The sequence below is a fragment of the Hyaena hyaena genome, unplaced genomic scaffold (genome assembly GCF_003009895.1).
Source record: "Hyaena hyaena isolate Hyena2069 unplaced genomic scaffold, ASM300989v1 scaffold_1074, whole genome shotgun sequence".
Taxonomy (NCBI): Eukaryota; Metazoa; Chordata; class Mammalia; order Carnivora; family Hyaenidae; genus Hyaena; species Hyaena hyaena.
In genome coordinates this window covers 199,237-219,782 of record NW_024081711.1, presented here as the reverse complement: position 1 = coordinate 219,782, position 20,546 = coordinate 199,237, and the positions used below count along the sequence as shown (strand labels likewise).

The following is a 20,546-nucleotide window of genomic DNA, read 5'->3' as shown; positions in this document are numbered from 1 at the left end:
CATGACCTGAGCCCAAACCAAGAGTGGGACGCTCAACCAACTGAGCCACCCAGGCGCCCCTAAATGGTAAATGTATTCTTTACTGTTGAAATATAACTTGAATTCAAATAAGTTTTTTCCAGGCCTGTATGTAAGTTGAGGAGTATCATTGTATTTGACTTCTTTAAGGCGTTGATTTATTCCTGTTCTGAGAAAGCCATGTAATAAAAGCAGTCTCAGGGTCGGGGGGCGGTGGAAGTAACATTTTTGAAGATTTGGGAAATACAGATGGCTTATCTTGAAATGATTACTGTAAATATTTGGGTATAGACGGCTCTGCTATTGAAATACATATAAATCTGGGGAGCTATTCAAATTCCTCAATTATAATTGTCTAAAGACCGTATTTATGGCCTATCGTTTGATTATGCACTTCCAATTTTTCTTTGTTTACATAACAGTGTAAAAAAAAAAACATGGAGTTTAACATGTATGCTTCGTATTCACACGGTTCCGACATGATCTATCTAACCAACAACCTTCAGAAATTCAGAAAGGTTTTTTTAATTTACCCGCTCACCAAAATGGCCTGAGAGTGCTTTTTCTTTTCACGGCATCGTGTAATTAAAATTAAGAAGAAACGGTCCAAAGTTTTGAGAATCCATCCGGGGAAACATCTCATGGATCCAGTCACTGGTCCTTGGCACCAGCGCAGTGTTCGACGTCTGTTTTCTGGCACCCCACTGCCCACGCTCTCAGCCCAAAGCTGACCAGGTCTAGGAAGGACCGCGCGGAGCCTGGGGCGGGGCCGGCCAGTCCGACACGCGCAGCGGGAGCGACGCCGACGTCGGCGTGGCGCACAGTGCTGTCGCAACACGCACGCGGACCGGGCCTCTCTTCGGCCGGCGACGGCGCTGCGTCACGGGTTTTCGGGCGCTTCGCTTCTGGAGACGGAGACCGCTGTGGGCCTCGGCTCTGGCCTCCCGCGCCTTGGGAGTCAGGTCGTTGGCGCGATGAGGCGCAGCAAGGCCGACGTGGAGCGGTACATCGCCTCGGTGCAGAGCTCTGTCCCGTCGCCTCGAGAGGTGAGCGGGGCCTGGAGAGCCGGGCAGCCTCCGCCCTGGCCCTGCCACGGCCGGGCGCAGCGCCGGCGTCATGGCTCCCGGCGGCCGCCGCTCCCTGGCGCGTTGAGGCGCCGGTCGGTTCTTACGGTCTGGTGGGCGGTGTGGCGCTCGCGAGCTGGAGGGGGAGGAGGGAGTCCGCGGCGGGCTGCTGTTGGCGCCAGCTCTTCCTCTTCCTTCTGGCCTCCTCCCGACGGTCCTAGGTCGCGGGCCCATCCCGTCCTGGGGTGGTTCGGCTCTGCCCGCGCGGCCTTGTCCCCGGGGTTCCGGCGCCTGCCATATGCGGCGGATTTCTTCTTGTGTCCTGGACAGTTCCCCGCTGCGGCGGAAGCGGCACCTTTCGGGCTTTGGAGGTCTATGGAACCCAGCGGGGGACTGACGCAGCTCCCGGTGGGCTTTTTCCTGCTAAGGCGGGCGACCGTCGTAGGAATCCAACGGACCAGAGCAGGGGCAGCTACACTTGCGACTCCCTGACCACGCACAAGACGCTGAAAGTCCCCTATTCTGAGGCATCTGTCATTGTGCGCTTGGAAGGGTTCTGCCCCTGCTCTTCACACTCCACTTCCATTCCCACCACTCTTAAGAGGCGTATTTCCCTTTTTAAAAAACGCAATCTTGGGAATTCTGAGTTCCTTACAGGCCATTATTACTATGGCTTAAAATTTTTAACCTTTTTGACAACATGCTCCGCGTATTTTTCTCTTTTAAGATAGTGTGCCACTATCTTAATATAGTGTGCCATATATTTTGGGTTCATCAGAATTTTAGTGATTGGATGTGAAGGGTGGGGAAAAAGGATAAGGGTGGGTGGTGTGCACAAGATCTTGAGTCAGTTTGCTTTGGAGTTGAATCACAGCACTGCCATTTATAAGCTGTATGGTTTCAGGCAAGTTACGCTTCATCAATAAGATGGAGTAATGGTGATGATAGGAGTATTTAGGTTTATAAGATGGCCCATGTTAAACGTTTAGAGCAATGCTTGGCACATGGTAAGGGATAATCAAGGTCTCTTCTGGGCGAGGGCCTATGAGAATAAAGAAGGAAGTTAAAGAAATCCAGGGACCAACAGGATTATAATAGCTACAATTGTTTCTTTAATCATTTACTAGACATATGTAACCATATTTTGTGTTCCCAACAATCTAGTGGATATTGAAACCTGGAGAGGGGCGCCTGGGTGGCTCAGTCGATTAAGCGTCCCACCTCGGCTCAGGTCATGATCTCATGGTTCGTGGGTTCGAGCCCCGCGTCGGGCTCTGTGCTGACAGCTAGCTCAGAGCCTGGAGCCTGCTTCTGATTCTGTGTTTCCCTCTCTCTGACCCTCCCCTGCTCACGCTGTCTGTCTCTCTCAAAATAAGTAAATAAAACATTTAAAAAAATAAAAAGAAACCTGGAGAGATTAAGATACTTGTTAAGGGTCAAATAGGTGTCTCTGTAGGATTTTGGTAGTAGGTCTGGTTTAGTTTATTATAGGAATAATGGAGTACACTGTTCCATCAGAAGAGTGGAATAGGTACATAAATAGAGATTGTAATTTCAAACTGCTGCATAGTTCTAAATACAAATATGGTGCCAGAGTTGAAAACAACTTTTTAAGCTTTTCTGTACCACTGAAACGGATACACTTTTTAAAGATTGAGAGACACTGGTCTAGACAGAATTTAGGATGTTCTTTCAACTACCTAACTTTTCCATCAAATAGGAGTGGGGGCAAATTTGAAGGACTGGTTATGGCTACCTCTGTTTTACATTTAAAGAGTATTATTTTAATCAGATGTTTTTCTTCAAACATGAGAAATCATTTACTTTAGAACCTGGGGATTTCAGTGGGATTTTAATTAGCAAGTGAGTAACTTTGATAACAGGTGATGGTATTCTACAAACTTAGGTCTAAGTGAAAGGACAGAACTGAGTGCCTTGGATAGCTTAGAAGAGAGATGGAGGAGGCAGAGACAGTGGGTTGTGAAGAGTAGGAAGGTTAGTATTTACTCGGCTCCCTGTTTGGTAGAGATTGGCCACATGTGAATTGACTATACGCTTTCTGGGATGTCCAAGTTCTGGAATGTAGTGATGGGTCCATAGTCCTATGTTCCCAGGCTTTCGTTATGCTTTCGTTTGTCTCCTCTTTTGTCATTTTCTATTCCTTCACACCTGCTTTTGTCCTTATTGAAAATATCACTAGTGTTCCTTTAATTTTTCTTTCTCCAGTTGGCTTTTATTTAGTTCTCCTAGATTTCTGTTGTGTTGACTTCCAGTTTCCACACCCCTAATTCTTACTTCTCATGGACAACTTAACAGCTCTTAGTTGTTTGTTTTGCTACTTACAGACTTATGAATAGCATGAATACATACATACTTTTATTTCTCCATCTCCTTTTTCACATTTTAGACACTTTCTACTCTATTCCTCCAGATTTCTGCCCACAGATCTTATTTCTCCTCCTCATTCTTCTAGTTCTGTTGTAATTTTTAGTTAAGTAATAGTTTGTGTTTATGTAATTATGGTAAGATACATATCATAACATTTTTGCGTTTGAGTCACCTTTAATATGTAGTTTTATTTTTCCTGGAGTTAATAATTGCTTTATGTTTTGATTTGTTTAGTTATCTATGATGTATTACGAATTCTTTTCTTAAAATTTTTTGATTTTTTTTTTATTTATTTCTGAGAAGAGAGACAGACAGGGGAGCAAGGGAGGGTCAGAGAGAGAGGGAGATACAGAATCTGAAGCAGGCTCCAGGCTCTGAGCTGTCCTTGACGTGGGGCTCGAACCCACAAACTGATATCATGACCTGAGCTGAAGTCAGATGCCTAACTGACAAAACTACCCAGGTGCCCCACGAGAAAATATTTTATTCAGCTTTATTGAGATATAGTTCCCATGCCATATACTTCACTTTAAAGTGTATAGTGTGGTGAATTTTGGTATGTTATTGATGTTATAAATTGTAGTAAAATATATACAACAATTTGCCATTTTAATGACTTTTTAAAGTGTTTTTAATATATTGTAATATATAGTGTTACATTATTTTCAGGTATACAATATAGTGATTCAAGAATTTTATACATTATTCAGTGCTTATCATGATAAGTTTGTCTTTAATCTATATCAGCTATCTTTGTTTATCATGGTAAGTTTAGGTCTTTAATCCATATCAGCTATTTCACTCATTGCCTCTCCCACTTCCCCTCTGGTAACCATCAGTTTGTTGTCTATAGTTAAAAGTCTGCTTCTTGGTTTGTCTCTCTTTTTTTTTCTTTGCTCGTTTGTTTTTCAAATTCCACATCTGAGTGAAATCATAATGGTATTTGTCTTACTCTGGTTGACTTATTTCACTTAGCATAATACTCTCTAGTTCCTTCCATGTCGTTGCAAATGACAAGATTTCGTTTTATTTTATGGCTAAGTAATATTGCATTGTTATATGGAATATAACACACATACCACATCTTTATCCATTTAACTATCCATTTAACTATTGATAGACATTTGGGCTGCTTCCATAATTTAGCTCTTGTAAATAATGCTGCGAAAAACATAGGGGTGCATGTATCCCTTTGAAGTAGTGTTTTTGTATTTTTTGGGTAAGTAGCCAGTAGTTGCAATTACTGGGTCATATGGTAGCTCTATTTTAACTTTTTGGGGAATCTCCATAGTGTTTTCCAGAGTGGCTTCACCAGTTTTTATTCCCACCAACAGTGCAAGAGGGCTTCTTTCGCTCCACATCCTTGTCAACACTTGCTTCTTTCTTGCCTCTTTCTTTCTTTCCTTCTTTCTGTCTGTCTGTCCGTCCGTCCATCCGTCTTGTCATTCTGACAGGGGTGAGGTGATATCTCGTAGTTTTGAGTTGCATTTCCTGGATGATGAGTGATATTGAACATCTTTTCATGTGTCTTTTGGCCATCATGTATGGCTTTGGAGAAATGTCCATACATGTCTTCTGTCCATTTTTAAATTGGATTTTTTTTTGGGGGGGGGTGTTGAGTTGTATAAATTCTTCATATATTTTGGATATGTCATTTGCAAATATCTTCTATTCAGTAGTTGCCTTTTAGTTCTGTTGATTGTTTCCTTCACTGTGGAGCTTTTAGTTTTGATGTCATCCCAGTAGTCTATTTTTTCTTTTATTTCCTTTGTTTCAGGAGACCCGTTCAGGAAAAGGTTGCTATGGCCAATGTCAGAGAAGTTAACATCCTGTGCTCTCTTCTAGGATTTTTATGGATTCAAGTCTGACATTTAGGTCCTTGATCCATTTGAGGTGTGTGCATGTGTGTGTGTGTGTGTGTATGGTGTAAGAAAGTCCGGTTTCCTTCTTTTGTATGTAGCTGTTCAGTTTTCCCAACACAATTCGTGGAAGAGACTGTCCTTCTCGTTGCATTATTCTTTCCTCCTTTGTTAGAGATTGACCATATAATTGTGGGTTTGTTTTTGGGTTTTTTATTCTATTCTTTGATGTGTCATTTTTTTTTTTGTGCCAGTACCATACTGTTTTGATTACTGCAGCTTTGTAGTATAACTTGAAGTCCAGAATTTTGATACATCCCATTTTTTTGTCTTTTTCAATAATTGTTTTGGCTACTTGAAATCTTTTGCGGTTACATACAAATTTTAGGATTGTTCTAGCTCTGTGGAAAATGCTGTTGGTATTTTGAAAGAGATTGTATTAAATGTGTAGATTGCTTTGGGTGGGTAGACATTTTAATAATGTTTGTTTTTCTAATCCATGAATATGGAATTTCTTTCCATTTTTTGCTTGTGTTATCTTCAGTTTCTTCATGATTGTTTTATAGTTTTCACCTCCTTGGATAAATTTATTCATAGATATTTTGTTACTTTTGGTGCAGTTGTAAAGGGGATTTTTTAAAAATATTTGTTTGCTGCTTCATACAGATTTCTGCACATTGACTTTACTGAATTTATCAGTTCTAGTAGTTTTTTGGTGGAGTCTGTGTTTAATATCATGTCATCTGCAAATAGTGAAAGTTTTACTTTTTCATTACCAATCTGAATGCTCTGAGATGAGTAAATAACTCATTCACCTGTGTGCCCCAGTTAGTTTTCAAACTGCTCCTTCTATGCTGTATTTCTGTAGGCTATTGTACTTTAAGGGTGGGGGCTCCCCTTCCTAAGAGCTCACCAGATTCTCAGAGCCAGATTTCCCTGATTTTTAAATTCCTTGGTCTGTCTTTCAGAGCCAACTATTACGGCAGTTGATCTTCCCTGTGCAGGCTCTTTGGTGTGATAATCTGTTTCTTGCCCTTCACTGTGCTGCTGGCTCCCTCTTAGCTGTGGATGGCCCTGGTCTGTTTTGCTCTTAAACCAGGTCTCCCCACCTTTCCTACCTTATTCCATGTGGCCTCTTCTCAACCTTTAGTTGAGTTCTGCTTAGTCTTTGGATCATTTTGTGGGTTATTTACACTGATGGGCGTGCTCTCTAGTTTTCTCTGTTGGGATGAGGCAGGCTTAGTTAGGGTCCTCCTTCACCACCACATCATCTTCCCAGCCTTCATTTTAACTACTTAAAAAAAAATTTATTGAGGGGCGCCTGGGTGGCTTAGTCGGTTGGGCGTCCGACTTTCGCTTAGGTCATGATCTCGCGGTTCGTGGGTTCGAGCCCCGCGTCGGGCTCTGTGCTGACTGCCAGCTCAGAGCCTGGAGCCTGTTTCAGTCTGTGTCCTCCTCTCTCTCTGACCCTCCCCTGCTCACACTGTCTCTCTCTCTCCCTCTCCTAGAAATAAATAAAAATATTTAAAAAAAAATTTTATTTTTTTTTTTTAACATTTATTCATTTTTTGAGAGACAGAGAGAGACAATGCGAGCAAGGGAGAGACAGAGAGAGGGAGACTCATAATCCGAAGCAGGCTCCAGGCTCTGAGCTGTACGCACAGAACCTGGTGTGGGGTTTGAACTCATGAACTGTGAGATCATGACCTGAGCTGAAGTTGGACACTTAACCAATTTGAGCAACACAGGCGCCTCTTTATTTTAACCACTTTTAAGTATACAGTTCAGTTGTATTATATTCATAATATTTAACTACCACCACTATTTTCAGAAACTTTTTATCACTTCAGGTAGGAAAAAAAGCTTTGTACAGAAACTTTGTAACCATTAAGCAGTAACTTCTCAGGTTTCTCCTCCTAGCCTCTGATATATGTGCTGCCAAAGCGAGCACACTCCTCCTAGCCTCTGATTACCTCTAATCTTTATGAATTTGCCTGTTTTTGACATTTCATGTAAGTGGGAACATACAATATTTGTGTTTTCGTATCTAGCTCATTTTACCTAGTATGTTTTAAGGATTCATCCCATGTTGTCGCATTTATTAGAGCTTTTTTTTTTTATGATTGAATAAGAAAACATTGTATGTGTATATCACATTGTTTATTCATCTGTTGAAGGACACTTGGGTTGTTTCTGTACTTTGGATTTTGCAGTAATGCTGCTGTGTACATGGGTGTATGAATATCTATTTGTGACCTTGGTTTCCATTCTTTGGGGTATATTTCCTGGAGTAGAATTGCTGGTCATAATCTGTTTAGCTTTTGAGGAGTCCCAAACTTTTTTCCATAGTGGCTGCACCATTTTACATCCCCACCAGCATGTTAGAGGGTTCCAGTATTTCCACATCCTTGACAAGACCTATATTTTTCTTTTTAAATTTTATCTATCCAGGTAGATGTGGTTTTTACATTGTGGTTTTGATTTGTGTTTTCCTAATCACTAATAATGTTGAGCATCTTTTTCTGGCTTACTGGCCATTTGTATATTTTCTTTAGAGAAATGTGTAGTCAGGTTCTTTGTCTTGGGCTTTTAATTGCATATTTGTTTTCTTGTTGAGTTGTAGAAATTATATATTAGACATAAGTTCCAAATATTTTCTCCCATTCTGTATGGTTTTTTTCTTTAATATTTTATTTATTTCTGAGAAAGAGAGAGAGAGAGAGACAGTGTAGCAGGGGAGGGTCAGAGAGAGAGGGAGACACAGGATCCGAAGCAGGCTCCAGGCTCTGAGCTAGCTGTCAGCACAGAGCCTGATGCAGGGCTCGAACTCACTAACTGTGAGTTCATGACCTGAGCTGAAGTCGGGCGCTCAACCAACTGAGCCACCCAGGCGCCCCTCCCATTCTGTATGTTGACATTTCACTTTAAAAAATGTTTTTTTAAATAATGTTTATTTTTGAGAGGTACAGACAGCATAAGTGGGGGAGGGGTGGAGAGAGGGAGATGCAGAATACAAAACAGGGGAGAGAGAGAGAATCTTCCGGTTCCACATGGAACCTGATGTGGGGCTCAGTCCCATGACCCTGGGATCATGACCTGAGCCCAAATCAAGAGTCACTCAACCAACTGAACCACCCAGGTGCCCCAAAATGATGTATTCTTGATTCAGTTTCTAATATTGAACCTTCCCTGCATTCCTGGGATATATCCCAGTTGGCCATAAATTGGGTGTATGATACTTTTAATGTATTGTTGGATTCACTTTGATGAGAGTATTTTGTTGAGAATTTAAGTTAAAAATTTTTAATTTTTTGTACAATTTTCCAGGGCAGTTAGGTTCACAGCAATATTGTGCAGAAGATATAAATATTTTCCACATACTCCATTTCTCCACACATGCTTGGCTTTTCTCATTATCAACATTCCCCACAGAAGGGTATACTTGTTATAGTTGAACCTACTGTGACACATCATTATCACCCAAAGTCCATAGATTACCGTAGGGTTCACTCATGGTGTACAATCTGGGTTTTGAGAAGTATATAATATGTATCCACTATTATTGTGTCACAAGGAGTAGTTTTATTTCCCTAAAAGTCCTCTGTGTTCTGCCTCTTCATCCATCTTTACCTCTACTCCTTGGCAGCAACTGTCTTTTTAGTGTTTCTATAATTTTGTCTTTTCCAGAATGTCATATAGTTGGGATCATACAGTATGTAGCCTTTTCGGCTCGGCTTTTTCCATTCAGCATCGTGCACCTAAGTTTCTTTCATACCTCCTCATGACTTGATAACTCATTTATTTTAAAGATTTTTTAAAAATTTTATTGGAGACAGAGCATGGATGTGAGCCAGGGAGGGACTGTGAGGGGTGGGGAGAAAGAGAGAATCCTAAGGAGGCTCCATGGTTCGTTCCCATGACCCTGGGATCATGACCTAAGCCAAAATCAAGAGTCGGACACTCAACCGACTGAGCCACCCAGGCACCCTAATAACTGATTTGGTTTAAAGTGCTGAATAATGTTTTGTTGTCTGCATGTATCACCGTTTATTTATCCATTCACCTACTGAAGAATATTTTGTTGCTTTGTAGATTTGGCTATAAACATCTGTACAGGTTTTTGTGTGTACTTAAGGTCTCAACTCTTTTGAGTAAATACAAAGGAGCATTGTTGCTTGATCATATAAGTATATGTTAGTTTTATAAAAAACTGCCAAAATGTCTTCCACAGTGCCTGTACCATTTTGTATTTCTACCAGAAATAAATGAGAGTTCCTATAGCATCTCAGTCTTGCCAACAGTGGTTTGTAAGTGTTCTGGATATTGGCTATTCTGATACATATTTAATGGTATCTCATTTTAATTTGCAATTAAATTAATGTGGTGGATCTTTTTATATGCTTATTTGGTGTCTGTGTGTACTTTTGGTGGTCTGTTCAGATCTTTGATTCATTTTTAAATTGGCTTGTTTTCTTATTGTCAGCTATAATTATTATATATTGGTAATAGTCCTTTCTTAAATGTTTCTTTTACAAATATTTCCTCCAGTCTGTGGCTTGTCTTTATTCTCTTGATGGTGTCTTCTGCAGAACAAAACTTCTTTTTTCAGAACATAATTTTTAATTTTGATGAAGTACATAATTTTTAATTTTGATGAAGAAAAAAAATCCATTTTTTCATGGATTGTGCCTTTGGGGTTGTATCTTAAAAAGTCATCACCAAATCTGAGGTCAATTAGATTTTCTCATTTTGTCTTCTAGAAGTTTTATAGTTTTATGTTTCCATTTAGGTTTGTGATCCAGTTTGAGTTAAATTTTGTGAAGGGTATAAGGTCTGTGTCTTTTTGCTGTTTTTGTTTTTTATGTGTGGATGTCAGTTGTTCCAAAACCCTTTATTTCCTCCATTATATTGCATTTGCTCCTTTGAAATCAGTTGACTCTACTTATGTAGGTCTATTTTTTGTCTGTCTATTCTGTCTCATTTTACTGTTTATTTATACCATATTGTCTTTTTTTTTTTTTTTTTTAAGAGAAGTCTGTGTCTTTATTGGTGGAACAGGCTACATGAGAGGGATGAAGTGGGAGGAGTGGGTGGGCCACTGCTGGGCGTGCCATGCTTCACAGGCTTATAGGTAATGGAGAACTGGCCTAGGTAGTGACCAGTCATCTTGGGTTTGATTTTCACCTGGTTGAAGGTCTTGCCATTGGAAACATCCACCATGCTGCCCACCATCTCAGGCAGGATGATTGTGTCCTGCAGGTGTGTCTTAACCACTTTGGGCTTCTCTGTCGGGAAGCCTCCTCTTGCTTTTCCACAGGTGCTTCAGCAGTGAGTGCTGCTTTCCCCACAAACCCCCATTCAGCCTCCATTGCTGCTAGGTGCTGTACAGCTGCATCAACTGCTTGTAGGATATGTCCAGCGGCTGCTTGAGGTCCATGCCATGGAAAGTGGTGGTCTTTTGCTCCCCTTCTGCTATCTTGTTAGTACTTTAGAAGGGACCACCTAATACCACATTGTCTTGATTACTCTAGCTTTTTAGTAAGTAGTGAAGTCAGGTAGTGTCTGATTTTTCAACTTTTTTCTTCAATGTTGTGTTGGCTACTCTGGGTTTTCTGTCTCTGTATATGAATTTTAGGATCACTTTGTTGATATCCACAAAATAACTTGCTGGTATTCTGATTGGGATTGCTTTTTTTAAAAAAAATGTTTTATTTATTTCTGAGAGAGAGAGAGAGTGCGCAAGTGAGTGAGTGTGAGCAGGGGAGGGTGAGAGAGAGAGGGAGACGCAGAATCTGAAACAGGCTCCAGGCTCTGAGCTGGCCGTCAGCACAGAGCTCAACATGGGGCTCGAACCCACAAACCGTGAGATCATGACCTGAGCTGAAGTCCGACGCTTAACCAACTGAGCCACCCAGGCACCTCAATAGTAGGATTGCTTTGAATCTAATAGATTAAGTTGGGAAGAACTGACATCTTGTCAAGATCAAATCTTCCTGTGAACATGGGGCGTCTCCATTTATTTAGTTCTTTGATTTCATTCACCAGAGTTTTGTAGTTACTCTTAGTAGATCTTACTATTCTGTTAGATTTATAACTACAGTTGAACAAAGAACAGCATGGTTTGAACTGCAAGTGTCCATTTATATGTGAGTTTTTAAAATAAATGTAGTATTGTAAATGTATTTTCTTCTGTGATTTTCTTAATGTTTTTTCTTTGTTTTTTTATTGTAAGAATACAACATGATGGCATATACAAAATATGTAGTAATTCCCTCTTTATGTTATTGGTAAGGCGTTTAGTCAGTAGTGGGGTATTAATAAAATTTGGGGGGAATCAAAAGTTATATATGGATTTTCAACTGAACAGAAGGTTGGCTTCTAACTCCTGCATTGTTCAAGGATCAACTGAATTTAATTTCGGGGGGTGCTAATGTAAATGGTATTGTGTTTCATATTTCAAATTCTGCTCTATCATTGCTAGTATATGGGAAAGCAATTGACTTATTTATATTACTCTTGGAATATAAAACTTCAAACTTGCTTATTAGTTCCAGGATTTTTTTTTATCAGTTCTTTTGGATTTTCTACATAGGCAATCGTGTCATCTGCAAAGATACAGTAGTTTTATTTCTTCCTTCCCAACTTATGTATCTTTTATTTCCTTTTCTTGTCTTATTGTATTAGCTAGGACTACCAGTATGATGATGTAAAGGAGTGGTGAGCAGGGGCATCCTTGCCTTGTTCTGATCTTAGTGAGAAAACGTTGAGTTCCTTACCATTAAGTATGATGTTTTTTTGCAAACTGGTGCAGCCTTTCAGTAGAACAGTATGGAGGTTCCTCAGAAAACTAAAAATAGAACTACCCCATGATCCAGCAGTTGCACTATGAGGTATTAGCTGAAAGGATATAAAAATACAGATTTGAAGGGATCCATGCACCCCAGTGTTTATAGCAGCATTGTCAACAATAGTCATATTTGGAGAGAGCCCAAATGTCCATTGACTGATGAAAGGATAAAGAAGATTAGCATATGGTGCCTGGGTGGCTCAGTCAGTTAAGCATCCAACTTAGGCTCAGGTCATGATCTTGGAGTTTTTCAGTTTGAGCCCCATGTTGGGCTCTGTGCTGACAGCTCGGAGCCTAGATCCTGCTTCAGATTCTGTCTTCCTCTCTCTCTGTTCCTCCCCTGCTTGCACTTTGTTACTCTTTCTCTCAAAAATAAAGATTAAAAAAAAAATTAAAAGATCAGTACACACACACACACACACACACACACACACACACACAGGAATATTACTTAGCCATCAAAAAGAAGGAAATCTTGCCTTTAAAATGATGTGGATGGAGCCAAAATATATTATGCTAATCAAAATAAATCAGAGAAAGATAGTATATGATTTTACTCATGTAGAACTAAAGAAACAAAATAAATGAATAAAAGAGAAGAGAGGGAAACAAACCACAGAGGCTCTGAATGAGAGAGAACAAACTAAGGGTTGATAGAGGGAGGTGGGTGAGAGATGGGGTAGATGGGTGATGGTTATTAAGGAGGGCACTTGAGATACATTGGGTGTTGTATGTAAGTGGTGAATCACTGAATTCTACTCCTGAAACCAATATTGCACTGTATGCTAACTAATGAAAATTAATTTTTTTTGGTTATTTCTTTTTGAGAGAGACAGAGATAAAGAGAAGAAGAAGGGTTGGAGAGAGAGAGAGAGCGAGCTAGAGTGAGCGTGAGCATGACTGGGGGAGAGAGACAGAGACGGGGACAGAGGATCTGAAGCCAGCTCTGGGTTTGATGATCTGTGTTTCATGTGGGGCTCGAACTCCTGAACCATGAGATCATGACCTGAGGTGAACTTGGTCACTTAACTGAGTCACCCAGGTGCCTGACATAAATTTTAAAGTAAACAAAAATAAAGTTTGATGTTAGTTTTTTGTTTTTTTAAAAAAAAATTTAAATGTTTTTATTTATTTCTGAGAGAGAGACAGCGTGAGAAGGGGAGTGTCAGAGAGAGAAAGGGAGACACAGAATCTGAAGCAGGCTCCAGGCTCTGAGCTAGCCGTCAGCACAGAGCCCGATACGGGTCTCAAACCCCCATCCATGAAGTCATGACCTGAGCCGACATTGGACGTTCAACCGACTGAGCCACCCCTGATACTAGTTTTTATAGATGTTCTTTATCAAGTTGAAGTTTACCTCTGTTTCTGGTTTTGAGAGTTTTTTTTTTTTAATTATGAACAGGTGATGAATTTTGTCAACTGTTTTTCTATATGTATTGACCTGATTAAGAGATTTTTTTCCTTTAGTTTGTTGATGTGATGGATTACATTATACATTAATTGATTTTTAAAAGCTGCACCAGCCTTGCATACCTGAGATAAATCACACTCGGTCATGGTGTATTAATCTTTTTATACATTGTTGGATTTAATTTGCTAAATTTTTTTGAGGATTTTTGTAGCTATGTGTATGACTGATGCTGGTCTATAGTTTTGTTGTAATGGTATTAGGGTAATACTGGTCTCACAGGATAAGTTAAGAGTTATTTTCTTTGTTTTATCCTCTGAAAGATTATAGAGAAATTGATAGAATATTAAAAAATTGATAGAATTAAAAAAATTTTTTTTAACGTATTATTTATTTTTGAGAGAGAAAACGAGTGGGGAGGGGCAGAGAGAGAGGAAGACACAGAATCTAAAGCAGGCCCTAGGCTCTGAGCTGTCAGTACAGAGCCCGATGAGGGGCTTGAACTCACAAACTGAGATCATGACCTGAGCCGAAGTTGAGTGTTCAACTGACTGAGCCACTGAGGCACCCCAGAATTTCTTTCTTACTAAACGTTTGGTAGAATTCACCAGTGAATCTTGTGCTTTCTGTTTTAGAAGGTTATTATTTATTCAGTTTCTTTAATAAATATATATTTATTTCTTGTGTGAGTTTTGACAGATTATATATTAAGGAATTGGTGCATTTCATGTAGGTTTTCAAATTTGTGAGCATTGAATTATTAATTACTAACTGTCATTATCTTTAAAAATATGTTTTGCTTTTAAAGTATTTTGAGAGAGAGAGAGTGAGTGTGAGCGGGCATACCTGTGCAAGTGGGGGAGGGGCAGAGGGAGAGAGGGAGAATCCTAAGCAGGCAGATCCTGTCAGCGCAGACCCTGATGCAGGGCTTGAACCCATGAAGCACAAGATAATGACCTGAGCTGAGGTCAGACACTTAAGTGACTGAGCCACCCAGGTACCCTTTATTCTCTTTTTAATCATGGGATCTGTAGTGATCCCTTTATTTCTGATGCTACTGATTTCCATCCTGTCTTTTTTCTTAAATTACTCCAACTATATGTTTATTGATTTTATTGGTATTCTCAAAGAATTAGCCCTTGGTTTTGTTGGTTTTATTTATTGTTGTGTTTCATATTACTCTGCTTTAATTTTTACCTTCTTTCTGCCTATTTTGGATTTAATTTGCCCTTCTTATAGTCTCCTATGATGGAGGTTTAGATATTGATTTTACATCTTGTCTAATATGGGTATTCATTGCTGTAAATTTCTCTCTAGTGCATGGTCATGGATTGATGGTGGGCCCTTCTTTGTGGGCCTCTCATATTGTACCCGTGCCAGAGGAGTGTGCAGCCCTGAACCATTGCCCAGTCTCCTCTCTGGTGGTCTGTGAGCACTGAAGGGGGCTGTACAGTGTGAAAAAAAAAAAATCTCTAAGCAGTGCTTTTGCTGTATCCCACAAGTTTTGATAAGTATGTTTCTTTTTTATGTGGTTTAGACTACTTAAAAATTTGTCTTGAGATATCTTCTTTCAGCCATGGATAATTTTGTACTTTTTTGCCTAGTTTCTAAATATGGAATTATTTAGCTATCTTTCTTTTATTCAATTGTGCTTTGAAATCCTACATTGTAGGATTTCTGTTCTTTTATATTTGTTCAGGTGTGTTTCATGGCCCATAATGTGTATTTCGGTGAATGTTTGATGTGAGCTTGGGAAGAATATATTTTTTTGTTAGATGAAGTAGTCTATAGATGTCAGTTATGTCCAGTTGATAGGTGATATTGTTCAGTTATGTCCTTACTGATTTTCTGCTTGCTGGGTCTAATGCTGATAGAGGGAAATTGAAGTTTCCAAATACACACACACACACACACACACACACACACCCCATATTATGTGTGTGTGTGTGTGTGTGTGTGTTTGCCTTACATGTTGTACTGTGTGTAAGTGCATACCATGTAAAGAACTGTGTCTTCTAGGAGAATTGAATACTTTATCAAAACGCTCCTCTTGAACCCAGATCACTTTGTTTGCTCTGAAGTGTTCTGTTTGAAATCAGTGTAGCTACTCTTGCTTGCTTTCTTTTGATTAGTGTTACATTGGTATATCTTTTTCCAACCATGTCCTTTTACCAGTATGTATTTAATGAGGTTTTGTTGACATAAAATGTATTAGTTTCAGGCATACAACATAATCGATATTAATATATATTGTGAAGTAGATACCATAGTTAGTGTAGTTAGCATCTGTCACAGCAGAAAATTTTTTTCTTGTGATGAGAACTTTTAAGATTTACTCTGTCTACTGGTAATATTCCTTCAGTTTTGCTTGTGTGAGAAAATACTTCTTATGAAGGATAATTACATGGAGTACTACATTCTAGGTTTGTTGTTTTTTATTCTCAACTTTAAATATTTCATTCCACTCTTGTATAATTTTTGAGAAGTTAAATGTGATTCTTACCTTTGCTCCTGTTGTAGGTGAAGTCTCTTTTTTCTCTCTCCAGCTTATGTGTCATTTGTCTTTTATTTTCAGTAGTTTGAATATGATATGTGTAGATGTATTAATATTATTGGCATTTATTTTGCTTGATGTTCCTTGAGCATCCTGGATCTGAGCTTCTTAGATTTGTGGGATTTTGTGTAACTTTACATTGGGGGAAGTTTGTAGCAATTATTCAGATATTTCTCCTGTTCCTTCATCTCTTTTCTTTTATTGATAGTCCTATTTCATGGATGTTCTTCCTTTTGTTGTTCTGTAATTCTTAGGTATTGTTTTATTTTTTCTTCTCTTTTTTTCTCTTTGCATTTCAGTTTTGTAGATTTTTTGTTTTGAGACATCCTCAAGCTTGGAGATTCTTACCTCAGCCATCAAGGGCTTGTTTTTTATCTCTAGAATTTCTTTTTAGTGCTTTACAATTTTTATCTTTCTGCTTACATTGCTCATCTGTTTTACTTTATCAATTGGAGTCTTTAGTGTATTAATTATAGTTACTTTAATTTTCAATCTGACATAATTCTAGTATCTCTTGCATATCTGAATCTGGTTCTGATGCTTGCTCTATCTTTAAGCTGTTTTTTTTTTCTTTTTGCTTTTAATATGTCTTGTCATTTTTTTCTCTTAGAACTGGATATGATATAGTTGGTAGAACTTAAGTAATGTGATGGAGTTTATCTGTCAGATTTGCCCACACTGAGTTTCCAACAATTGTCTATTACAGTTTAGGTTTTCCTACCTTAATATTGGTTGATAATGGTTACTGTGGGGGTTTCTGCTATGGTGAGGTTTGATTCTCTGTATTTGTCTCCAATTTTGTGGGACGGTTAGTGATCTAACTTCTTTTATAGATCTAAAAAGAGCTGTATTTTTTAATTATTTAATTTATTTAGTTCAGCTTCTTTCTTGTTGTTTGAGAAGTGTGGCTACTTCTAAGTTCTTCTATACCAGACTGGGAATTGGATGTTTAGAGTCAATTTTAAAGCATTTTCCTTTTTTCTTTTTTTTTTTTCTGTTGTTATATGACTATATAAAATGATGTAATTGATTTAAATAGTTATTCTTTTGTCTGGTTAATCTCTTCTTATAGCTTTGGGTTATAAAAACTAAAATACTACTTCTGAAGCTCTTTTAAGTAATTTGTTTTATCTTTGCATTTCTACATTGGTGCCACTATAAATTTCAGATTTCCAACTTCACCTAGGTCTCCAGCATTCCACAGTCCTCAGAGCTGCAGAATATTTCCATCTTGCAAAACTGTGCACCCATTGTACAACTCACCATTTTTCCCTTCTAGTGTTTGAAGACCCCCTTTTGAATTTGTTTCTATGAATTTATTACTTTGGATACTTTATATAAGTGAGTTATACAGTATTTATTTTTCTGACTAGTTTATTTCACTTAGTGTAATATCAAGTTTCGTAAATGATGTACCTTGTGATAGAATTTCCTTCTTTTTTAAGGCTAAATAACATTCTGTTGTTTGTATTGTACATACTACATTTTATTTATTCATTCATCCCTTGAAGGACAAAGGCTGCTTACAACCCTTGGCTGTTATGAATATGAATATGCAGTTTTTTTTTTCTTATTCAGAGAGCATGAGTGAGCAAGGGGCAGAGGAGAGATAGATAATCCCATGGGTGCAGAGAGAGAAAGAGAGAGTACGGAGCCTGGAGCAGGACTCTAGCTCACCTGATGTGGGGCCTGAGCTCACAAACTGTGAGATCATGACCTGAGCCAAAGTAGGATACTTAACTAACTGAACTACCCAGCCACCCCTGCAGATATTTTCTTCAACACCTTGCTTTCAGTTCTTTTGGTTATATACCCAGAAGTTGGATTTCTGGATTATATGGTAGTTTTTTTTGTTTTTGTTTTTTTTAATGTTTTTACTTATTTCTGAGAGAGAGAGACCACATGAGCAGGGGAGGGTCAGAGAGAGAGGGAGATGCAGAATCTGAAACAGGCTCCAGGCTCTGAGCTAGCTGTTAGCACAGAGCCTGATGCGGGGCTCGAACCCATGAACTGTGAGATCATGACCTGAGCCAAAGTCGGACGCTTAACCAATTGAGCCACCCAGGCACCCCGATTATATGGTAGTTTTTATTTTAGCTTTATGAGGAACCACCACACTGCTTCCATAATGGTTGCACTATTTTACATTTCTACTACCAATGCACGTGGATTCCAACTTTTCCATGTTATTATCAACTGTTCATTTTTTTCCTCTTTGGATAGTAGTCATCCTAATGATTATGAAGTACTATCCCATGGTGACTTTGATTTCCATTTCCCTGATGATAGCCCATTCATATATCATTTTTAGAGAAATGTCTGGTATAAAGTATTTTGCCCATTTTCTAGTTGGGTTATTTGATTTTGTGTTATTGAGTTGTAAGGAGTTTTTTAAAAAATATATGCTACATATTAATCGTTTTTCAACTATATGATTTGCAAATATTTTCTCCCATTCAATAGGTTGACTTTTTATCTTGTTAATTGTGTCCTTTGATGCACAAAAGTTTTTAAGTTTGATATAGTCCTTTTTGTCTGTTTTTACTTTTGTTTCCCATCCTTTGGTATCATTTCCAAGAAGTCCATTGCCCAATCAAATGTCATACCATACAGCTTTTCTCCTGTATTTTCTTCCAGAAATTTTACAGTTTTGGATCTTAGTTTTAGGTTTTTAATTTATTTTGAGTTAATTTTTGCACATGGCATAAAATAGTGGTCCAGCTTTACTCTTTTGCATGTGGATGCCCAGTTTTCCCAGCACTGTTTGTTGAAGACTGTCTTTTCTCCATTGAATGTTTTTGGCACCCTTGTTCTAACAAGGTATATATGTGACATTATGTATATATGTGAGTGTTTATTTCTGGGCCATTTACCTGTCCTTGATCACCACTTTCTCTTATTCCTTTCAGTCACTGTTGTAGAACTTCACTGTCCACCTCGAATTCTTCACAAGTTTTACTCAGCAAACTACCTTGCCTCTTCATTGGTAAACTGAGACTATTGGCAGTGAACCACCAGGCCCTATTCATTATTCTGTTCATCATATATTTCCTTTTCACGGTTTCTCCATGACACCTTTTTTGTTCTCCTCCTTTTCAGTTTTCTGAGTCCTGATTTCTCCTTTTTCTTTCAGATTCTCAACTGGCTGTTTTTCCTTAGCATGAAAAACACATCCATGTTCTTGTTTGTCCTAATAACAGTTCACATCCATGTCCTCTCATTGCCTTGTTTCTTCCCTCACTTTGTTAGGCCCTTTGAAAATTATTTAGGAGCACCTGAGTGGCTCAGTCGGTTGTGTCCAACTTCAGCTAAGGTCATGATCTCATGGTTGGTGGGTTCAAGCCTCACATCAGTCTTTGTGCTGACAGTGCGGAGCCTTATTTTGGATTCTCTGTCCCCTTTTCTCCCTGTCCCTTCGCCGCTCAAATTCTTTTTCTCTCTCTTTCTCCCTCTCCCTCTCTTTCTCTCTCACAGAAATAAACATTAAGAAGGAAAAAAGAAAATTATTTAACAGTATTGGTTCCTTAAGAGAGGAAATACTGTGATATCCAAACAGAAAATTTGCATGTATATACTTTTATGATTTGAAAAAAACTGCTTGGGGGCTGCACCTGGGTGGTTAAGTGTCCAACTTTGGGTCAGGTCATGATCTTGAAGTTTGTGAGTTTGAGCTATGCGTCAGGCTCTCTGCTGACAGCTCAGAGCCTCGAGCCTTTTTCGGATTCTGCCTGTCTGTCTCTCTTTGCCCCTCCCCAACTTGTGAGCGATAATTAATTAATTAATTAATTAATTTGAAGAGCTCAAGCGGGGAAGGGGCAGAGAGAGTAGGAGACAGGCTCTGAAGTGGGCTCTGTGCTGATAGCAGCGAGTCCATTGTTGGGCTCGAACTCATGAACCTAAGGTGAAGTTGGATGCTCAATCGACTGAGCCACCCAGGTGTCCTGGGAAAGGGGTTTTATTAAGTTAAGGTATCATAACAGAAGATTTATGTGGCTTTGCTAAGTAACATTGCAAAGCAATGGAGAAAATATGGATTATAAGGATTATTTCATAGATGTTACTTGAACAATTGACACTTGTTTAATGATCTTTTTTAGTTTAATAACTTATTTTTTAAAATAGGGCTTTAGCCTATATTATTGACCAAATTAAGTTTTAGACTTAAAAGTAATTTTAGAGAAACTGAAGGAAAATATAGATGAGTATTTATCTCATATGAGAAAGATCTTTTTACCATATAATTTGAAGAAAATGAACAGCAAAGGTAGTTTTTACTGTATAAAAATTGAAGCTTTATTTCACAAACACATTAAACACTAAATTAAAGGTAACAATTTGGTAAAACTTTATAAAAAGCCCTCAAATGTCAGTATGGGTTAAGATCCATTAAGGGTTTTAAGAACCCTTA

The 20,546-nt window shown here is 38.7% G+C and overlaps 1 protein-coding gene and 1 non-coding gene across 3 annotated transcripts in view; both read left to right on the top strand.

The window, feature by feature from the left end:
- Nucleotides 1-762: 762 nt before the first annotated feature.
- The window catches only part of RANBP2 (RAN binding protein 2), a 77,248-nt gene continuing 57,464 nt past the window's right edge, over nt 763-20,546 (top strand). The window contains exon 1 of one of the 2 annotated variants that reach the window (XM_039222209.1): nt 763-1,064. In XM_039222209.1, the coding sequence (XP_039078140.1) occupies nt 993-1,064 (72 nt within the window). In that variant the 5' untranslated portion in view covers nt 763-992. The remainder of the gene's footprint in view (nt 1,065-20,546) is intronic. The other variant, XM_039222208.1, reaches the window with a different exon arrangement.
- LOC120223972 lies at nt 14,903-15,039 on the top strand. The gene has a single exon (XR_005526431.1). It is a non-coding gene; the product is annotated as a small nucleolar RNA SNORA42/SNORA80 family (small nucleolar RNA).